Consider the following 8,651-nt stretch of genomic DNA (forward strand, 5'->3'; position numbering starts at 1 on the left):
TTACTTTGTCCCTCAAGGTACTTCACCAGCCACAGGTACAGTCATCTATCATCCTTTCTCCACACTGCCTCAGAGGGAGGGATTTTTGAGACAGGAACACTCAAAAAGCTTTAGGCTCCATAAGACAAGCAAGTCAACTGTCTTGGGATGGGCTGATTGTGGAGTCCACACTGATCTCATTTCACATGAAAGGCTACATTCAACATTAGCAGTTGGGATGACTACTGTCAGCTGTGGTTGATATTACTTGACCAAAGTTCAAGAAAAAGCATAGCCACAATCATCATCTCTGTTCCAGAAAGCCATTTATGGTAACACAAATTACTGCCATTTATTTTACCCTAAAATACTTCTATTGACATGTCAGTGCTTTATTGTGATGGTTTTGACCTCAGTGAAGAACTCATAGGAATCCTTTCCTCCCTCCCTTCCTATGCCAGAGGCTTTCATCCCACCAAATGGCAAGTTCAGATCTCTAATGAGCCAGCAGTTGGTCCACACCAATCCAGCCTGTAGTTTTTGTGCTACCCGATGAACACGCCCCACGTTGCTGGACCACACGGTAGCTGCCAAACCATATTTCACGCTGTTGGCTCTTTCAATCACTTCTTCTTCTGTATCAAATGCTACCACACATGTCACGGGACCAAAGATCTCTTCTTGCATACAACAAGAGTCATCCTTGACTTCGGCAATAACTGTGGGCAACATGAAATAGCCTTTCTGGTTGCCAGGTGGGAGAGCCAATGAATCCACTCCCTCTCCGCAGAGGACTTGGGCTCCTTCAGCTTGGGCTTTCTTCACATAGCTCCTTACCTGGGGAAGCAGCAGGAAAACATCACTGCTAAAGGTCACCAGATCCTGAGGGTTCACCTCTCTCCACTCTGGGCACATCAACGGGAGCCCCTGAATATCTCCAACTGAATTGCTCTGCCTTTACTTCCTTCCTAACAACAGAGGGTCATTCCCTATCTTTTGCTGTTATGTTTCTGTAAAAGTAAGGCTGGGTATTTCTTGCTGTAAAAGAACTGTTCTCCCTCTCCGAACACTAGCCTAGCAGGCAACACCACTGGCCCTTCTCACTAAGTATTCTCAAAAGGGTAGGACCCCTGGTGAAAACACAAGTGGTCCCCGAGCCTCCCTCCCTCCTTCCAGGAACCTGGGCAGTTTGCCATATATTCCGTGCCACAGTTCACTCATTTACTTCAAGAGATCAGTAGTATTTTCCTGCCTCACAGGCAGCCTTGTTAGGTGGTTACATGCCGCTAGGATGATGAAGCCATGAATGTTATAGAAAATCTCATCGATAAATAATTAAAGCTGTTATCACGTGCTACCTTGAACATATAGGACGTGCTATTGATCTGCTTCTGCTGCTCTGAAATCCTTGCCTGCTTTCTCTCCATATAGAAATACCACAGAGATACCACAGGGCTTCTTTCTCTTTTTTTTAAATTTAAACACCTCAGTAGGTTAGGCATGAAAGTCTTGGGTGGTGCCGCAGACCTCGGACCCTGGGAAGTGGGTGTTTCTGCCACTCCACTTCAGAACAAGCCTGGAGAACCTGCCGAGGTGCCAGGAAGCATGACAAAAGCTCTGGCTTTCTCTCTCACTCTGAGGTTTTCAGTCTGCTTCTTGTTTATGCCGATTGTGTCAGATAGTTCTGGGATGTGAGCATCTGCTCTCCTGAATTGTTTTTGACAGCATGAAAATTAATTTCACATAAGCCACTAAAGCAGACTATGTTTAACTGTGCACCGTCTCAGTTGCTCTCCACACATAGAACCATAGAACGTTTTGGGTTGGGAAGGACCTTTAAGGTTGTCTAGTTCCAACCCCCCTGCCGTGGGCAGGGACACCTCCCACTAGACCAGGTTGCTCAACGCCTCATCCAGCCTGGCCTTGAACACCTCCAGGGATGGGGCATCCACAGCTTCCCTGGGCAACCTGTTCCAGTGCCTCACCACCCTCACAGTGAAAAACTTCCTCCTAATAACCAATCTAAATCTACCCTCTTTCATCTTAAAGGCGTTACCCCTCATCCTATCCCTCCACCCCTGATCAAAAGTGCCTCCACATCTCTCCTGTAGCCCACTTTAGGTACTAGAAGGCTGCTATAAGCTCTCCTCGGAGCCTTCTCTTCTCCGGGCTGAACAACCCCAACTCTATGGAACAGAGTTTGTAATTCCAACATATGGAATTCCAAATTACTGCAAGCAGTCCTAAATAACTGTGTGCTTGTATTTGCCAGAGTGATATAAAATAAGACTTTTACCTTGTTAACTACGTTATCAGGCAAATAAGTGATCTTAGCAAATTAAATATTAAAATCCATGAAAATGTTGCTGAGCTCTAAGATTGGTTAGCATAAATTCAGGATTCAGAACTAACCATTTTGAATTATTTCACTTCAAACAGGAAGAAATATTGTTTGTCATTATAAATTATTTTCCCCATGGAGCTTATTTTCCAGAGTAATCACATGATCCCAGGCCGCAGGCAACAGAGATCTTATCAAAAAGATAAACCTTATGGTGGCTTTGAATCATCATTCCCCAGAGCTAATCTTAGAGAGGACACAGTCCTTTCCACACACCTCTGAAATCACTTTTCGTAGCCCTCTAAAAGATGAGATGAGATCATGTAAACTCCATGTAACATCACCTTTTCTAGATGCTCTTTACTTATTAGTGCTCCCACGTCGACTGTAGGATCCAAGGGGTTCCCAACCTTCCACTTCTTAGCCTCTGCCACAAACTTCTTCAAAAACTCACTGTATATGCCCCTCTGAACAAAGATCCTGGAGGTGCAGAGACAGATCTCACCCTAACAGTGGTAAGCAGGAAAAAAAAAAGAAAAAAAAAATTACATTGTACCATTGACAAGTATTAGGATTCACAAACACTGCAAGGTAGGATTTTTCCCAGATTAAAAAGGAAAAGACAAGAAAAAGGCAAAACCGCAATAACAGGATTGTGCAATCACTTACTAATGCAGGTAAACTTGATTTTTAATTGGTTACATGTTGTCTTCTCCATGATTTTTCATAGGACGTGATTTCCAGTTCGGAACAATCTGTGTCTTCATTTCCTAAAAATCTCTTTCTGATACCAAGCTATTTTCTGCTACAGTTCCCTGGCTTTGGTGATCTCTCCTCAGGGCAGTGATGAGGGAATAGGAACATTGCTAGAATTTTGGGGGAAGACTCTTAATTTAATTCCAGCAACTCAGCGTGCTTCCCACTCACTTTTACAGTGGGATAGGGTGGGATTTAAAGCAGTGGCTTCCTGGAGGGATAAGCAATATATCTACCTTAAGAGGGATAATGCCACCTCGTTATCTTCTGATGGAGAGCACAAAGAAAAGCCCTTCATTATTTTGTCTCCCTGCTTGTGGAATAATGAAATCTTTTTTGTATTTTTCTACTTAGGGTTTGCTCACAACACAGAATCTTGAAACAGACCTTGACAACATAGGATTTTGATCTGAATGCTTGTGCACGTGTGCGCACACACACATCCTCGGACACATGCACCCCTCCTGCTGCAAACCGGGTTTATACGCCACAGAGCTGGGAGGCACCTGGTTGGCAAAGCTGGACCGCAGGGTTATGGGGATGCACTGGCTCAAGTCGGCATCATCAAAGACGATGGCAGGGTTTTTGCCTCCCAGTTCCAGTGAAAGCCGTTTACAGTGTGGAGCACTTTTCTCCGTGATCCGTTGGGCTGTCAGCGTGCTTCCCGTGAAGGAGATCAGAGGCACGGTGGGGTGGCAGACGAGGGCTTCTCCTGCTTTGGCGCCCATTCCAAACACCACATTCACCACGCCGTGGGGTACTCCTGATGGGAAGAAAGGCACACCATCATTCTGGCCTTTGCCTTGCTTGGTGGGTTTCACTTCACCGTGTTTTGTCCCTGAACTTTGAAAATTACCAATAGTTATGGGGTGACAGGGATTGACCTTTAACTTACAGAGCAGCTGAAATGCATGATGTTTAATAACTCTGGGGGTCATGGGTTAAAAGATAAAACCAGTTCCACTGATCAGCCAAGCTTGCCTGACATAGAAATAAATTTTTCACTGTGAGGGTGGTGAGACACTGGAACAGGTTGCCCAGGGAAGCTGTGGGTGCCCCATCCCTGGAGGTGTTCAAGGCCAGGCTGGATGAGGCTTTGAGCAACCTGGGCTAGTGGGAGGTGTCCCTGCCCATGGCAGGGGGGTTGGAACTAGATGACCTTTAAGGTCCCTTCCAACCCAAACCATTCTATGATCCATCACAAGAGACCCAGTTTTCATTCATTTAGGGAAGAAGCAGCTGTCCTACCACTTTTCCTTAATAGTGCACCAAATGCAGCCACAGTGCAGCCACCAGAGCCAATTCTCACTCACTTTGGCCCCCATGGTTCCTCTGCTGGCACCAGGGATGTGGGACACCCTTAGGTGGGGTGCAGGAAGGGGGAAAGATATGCAGGAAGATTTTAATGAGAATTTAGTGCAAAAAACTTCAGAAACAGCTGGGGTGGAGAGATGGGATAGTATGAGGACAGGGAGAGCTTTTCATTCTTACGCGCAACATTCAGCTACAGTGAACAGTCTTTCCCAAATTCTTTCAGCACTTAATGTTTTCTGCAACAAAAACGGTGCACAGACAAGCAGTTCCACCCCATTCCCCCTCCCTGGCATGCTACAGGACTTACCTGCTTTCTCCAAGAGTTTGCACATCATCCAAGCTGTGACAGATGTCATCTCACTTGGCTTGGCAACCACAGTATTTCCACATGCAATGGCAGGAGCTATTTTCCAAGTCAACAAATACAGTGGCAAATTCCAAGGGCTAATTAAACCAGCTACAAAGCAAAACCACGAAAGACAGGAGTTCACTCTGCTGGGATACAAAACTTGTTTCTCTAACCTCAAGCAGTTACACAACAATTGAAATTTATGAAGGGGATTTGGCTACAGCTTTTATTTCCGGACAATTGTACAATAAATTTGCAGATAGAAACATTTCTCACAGGCAGAGAATTTTAAAAGATTTGTGCAAATGATCCTAAAGGCAATCAGCCAAACCCTCTGAATTAATTTTGCTGCTTCTTAGAGGCAGAATCTTATATTCACAGCAAGCTTTTCAGTTTTCTAGGAACATGAATGCAAGGCTAGCCATAATAATTATATGTATCAACCAGTCTCTAGTAATACTCTGTGTTAGCAATCAGCAAGTTAATGTAACGTGTTAGCTCAGATCACTCTTGCTTTCTGTTCCTCTTTAGAGCTTCCATCCCACCCTCACCCCCATAATTTTATATAAAAAGAGCATGCATAACATACAGTGCATATTTTCCTGATAAATTTTAGCCTAGCTTATGAGCACCAAAGTTTATCAGCGTACAAATTGCTGTTTCCACAAATCACTGAATTACCAGAATTTTTTCTGTAAGTGCCTTTGGGAATACTTTCACTTTACATATTTATACGAAATACTGAAAAACCATCTGTAATCATTATGTGTGACTGCTCACAAAAGCCACAGGACATCTCGCTGTGGGATAAGGCAGATGCAGTGAGTGACTTTTCCTTAGGAGAGTAACTTTACTAAAACGACTCATGTTCTCCACTGCTCACAAAAACTTTTAAACAGGTCCTCCAGGTTCGGCAATTTTATTTTTTCCAATAATTCAAGTGTGAATGTGGAACATTCATCTATATTTAGATAAAACACCTAACAGTGCAATCATTACGACGCTCAGCACAGGCACTTTATTTCTGCAGCCTCAGCAGCATCTAGTGGCCAAGCTCAGCAATCCCCCAGCTCAAAGCGGTTTCGCCACTCATCTGCACTCCCATCGCAGGCTGAAATGTCACATTGCAAAGTGCTACCACTGCCCCAAAGGCCAGGAGGCTCCAGCTCTCCTCGCAGGTGCAGCAGCTCCATGCTTGGGAACATCCTGCAGATCCACAGCAGGCATACTTACAAACCCACACCGACACACACATACAAAACACAAGGGATACTTTGAGGGTGAGAGCTACTGGGTTAAAAATTATACTTTTTAAGGCACCTAAGCATTATTTTTACCATGAAGTAGCACAACAGATTTTACATAAGATGCTCATGCTTTAGCAGACTAATCAGTTCAGCATGTGACCCAGAAACAATAAATGGTTTTGAAAATTCCCCTTTCTTTGTTGAGCCACTGGTGAGGTAGACACTCTGCCAAGTTTTTCAGTGTTTCAGGAGCACCATACCAACTCCCACTGGTGTCCTCGAGGTGTAATGCACACAGCCCACTGTTGCCATCTGGGTGCACTCAGTCATGTGATGAAGGATGGAAGAGGCAAAGAATCGGAAGTTGTACACGGCCCGAGGGATGTCCACTGTTCTAGCAAACGTAATAGTTTTTCCTGAAACAAAAACAAGCACACTGCTGTGTTATCATGGGCGGAAAAACAGTGCTTTAAACTCCACTCTGAGAGCTGGTTTGCACATGTTTTGGGAAATGTCTTTTGCCCTGCACTCAAGTAATCCCCAGCAAAGTGCAACCATAGTCACTAACGACAGCCTCCCTGTAGTATTGCATTCCAAACATCTAACAACTGAAGTCATCAATTCTGAAAAGCAAGAATGCCCCAGGAAACCAAAATCAGCAACTTCTGCACAGTTCATGCACATCAACTACAGTTTGCACCAACCGCTCATACCAGACTGAAAATGTGGACCACATCCTCCATTTCAACATTCAGCAGAAATCAACAGTTCTAATTTTTACCCTGATCCTTTGACTCTGCTTGTGCAAATGCTTCCAGGTCATGTTCAATCAGGTCTGCCAATTTGTTCAGGACCCGAGATCTTTCCAATGGGCTTTTTGAGGACCAAATTGGGAAGGCAGCTTTGGCAGCTTTGACGGCAGCTTCCACCTAAAAAACCAAAAGAGGGATGGTGAATATTAACGGAAGGCCTTAGAAAGTAAATCAATCAATCAGCAAATGAACTCATATTTGAGGAGCTAATTATCCAGATCACATTGCTGGGAAGACTGCATCTCTGCAGAGTTGTGATTATTGATAGCTTCTCCATTTTCATCTTCTCAAGACACTACCCCATAACCCAAGACTGTTTATTTTCTTGATACTCTATTTCATTGTAGCTCTTGCTTTTCTCTGCATTACCGCAACTTCTGGGCAACCCTCCAGGCCTGGAGGAAATGGCAGACCAGTCAACTGGCACCAGCAGGTGCCACTGGCCAAAGTCATGCAGAATCTTGTTTGTCATGGGGAAAAGTGCAAGAATTTCCCAGAGAAAATGCAGCCTCAGTCTAAACAAGGGACTTCGGCCACATCAGGCAATAATGAAAGTATGGAGTTGGGGAAGAAACAGACTGCATGCCCTGCTGGCCTTTAATTTCCTCTTCCCTTTCCCCCAGCTGGTTCAAGCAAGGACTAAAAATACGTTTACAGAATAGACACTCGGAGAAAATTTTTAATCTTATCTGGTCACAGCTAGAAACTCGGCACGCTCACATAAAAAAAAAAAAAAAAAAAAAAAAAAGTGCTCCTTTCTCAAACTCTTTGGAGTTTAGTCAGTTCTCTCATCAGATACCTAAGGAAATCTATAGATACGAAAGATCATCATATGCATTTCCTATAGATGCATACCAGTCTTGCCAGTATTTTGCCTGAGATGTACATAACTTCTGCATGGTCCTTCAGCCTGACCTCTCTGAAGACTTGCAGAATCCCAGCACTTTTCTGAGGCAGACTAGGCTTCAGAGGACTAAAATTCACTAAAGAGCAGTCTCTTCCATCCGTCATTTCCTCTGGGCCCTTAAATGAATGTTACCTGCCTCTATTGATTTTTAAGCAGTGTCTTCTCGATGTTGTTTACCAGTCTGAAGATGTTTACCAACATGCTTCCATATTTTAATTTACTGCCCTGTTTCCCAATTTTTGCTTCCTATGTATCACTTCTTAACTGCTTCCAGTGTCTAACATATGCAGCAAGGTGGGCTTCTAACCAAAGCTGTCTTAGTTGGTTTCCCATCATTTTTGCTCATAAATTTCTTCACCCTTTGGAAATCTGCCCGAGTAAATAACTAAGAGGATGCTAATATAAGATTAATCAGATAATTCTGACCTCTCCTAATGTTGCCACATTGCTGGTTCCCATGCAGTCACTGAAGACTCCTTTCCATCAATTCCACAAAACTGAGTTCCAAATTTGTTTCTTCGGATCATGATGGGTGTTATAAAAACCATCACAAAATAATTTATAGACACTCCAATTATGTTTTACTAATGAGGGCACAAAAGTTCACAGAGGTGGAATTTTTCTTTTTTTTAATGCTCCCATGCACATCAAAAATTTATAAAAATAAAAGGACCAGAGTTTGAGGGCCAGAATGACACCAGTACAGAGGCCAGGGTGGGAATAAACCAACTTGCACAAGGTTACACGGATCACTGCCCAAGCTCAGACTCCTTTGGCTGTAGCTTGACAACCTGCTGCCCTGGTGCTAAGGGCAGTGGGCTGTCAGCCCCACACAGCCAGAGCTCTGTCACAGCAGCCCTGGGAAAGGGGAACTGCAGCTTCTTGACTGCACACTACCCTGACACGGTGCACCTCCTGTGAAACCGTACCACCCTTACTGCTGAAC

General features: G+C 44.1%; 1 protein-coding gene across 3 annotated transcripts in view; it reads right to left on the reverse strand.

Annotated features, from left to right (window-relative positions):
* Window positions 1-316: 316 nt before the first annotated feature.
* The window catches only part of ALDH8A1 (aldehyde dehydrogenase 8 family, member A1), an 11,839-nt gene continuing 3,504 nt past the window's right edge, over window positions 317-8,651 (reverse strand). Inside the window, exons 2-7 of one of the 3 annotated variants that reach the window (XM_010082379.1) lie at window positions 6,768-6,915; window positions 6,247-6,402; window positions 4,698-4,847; window positions 3,583-3,839; window positions 2,665-2,826; window positions 317-816 (exon numbers count right to left, since the gene is read on the reverse strand). In XM_010082379.1, coding sequence (XP_010080681.1) covers window positions 364-816; window positions 2,665-2,826; window positions 3,583-3,839; window positions 4,698-4,847; window positions 6,247-6,402; window positions 6,768-6,915 — 1,326 coding nt within the window. In that variant the 3' untranslated portion in view covers window positions 317-363. The remainder of the gene's footprint in view (window positions 817-2,664; window positions 2,827-3,582; window positions 3,840-4,697; window positions 4,848-6,246; window positions 6,403-6,767; window positions 6,916-8,651) is intronic. The other 2 variants (XM_010082381.1, XM_010082380.1) reach the window with 2 other exon arrangements.

Source organism: Pterocles gutturalis, unplaced genomic scaffold (assembly GCF_000699245.1).
Source record: "Pterocles gutturalis isolate BGI_N339 unplaced genomic scaffold, ASM69924v1 scaffold27899, whole genome shotgun sequence".
In the NCBI taxonomy this organism is placed as follows: domain Eukaryota; kingdom Metazoa; phylum Chordata; class Aves; order Pterocliformes; family Pteroclidae; genus Pterocles; species Pterocles gutturalis.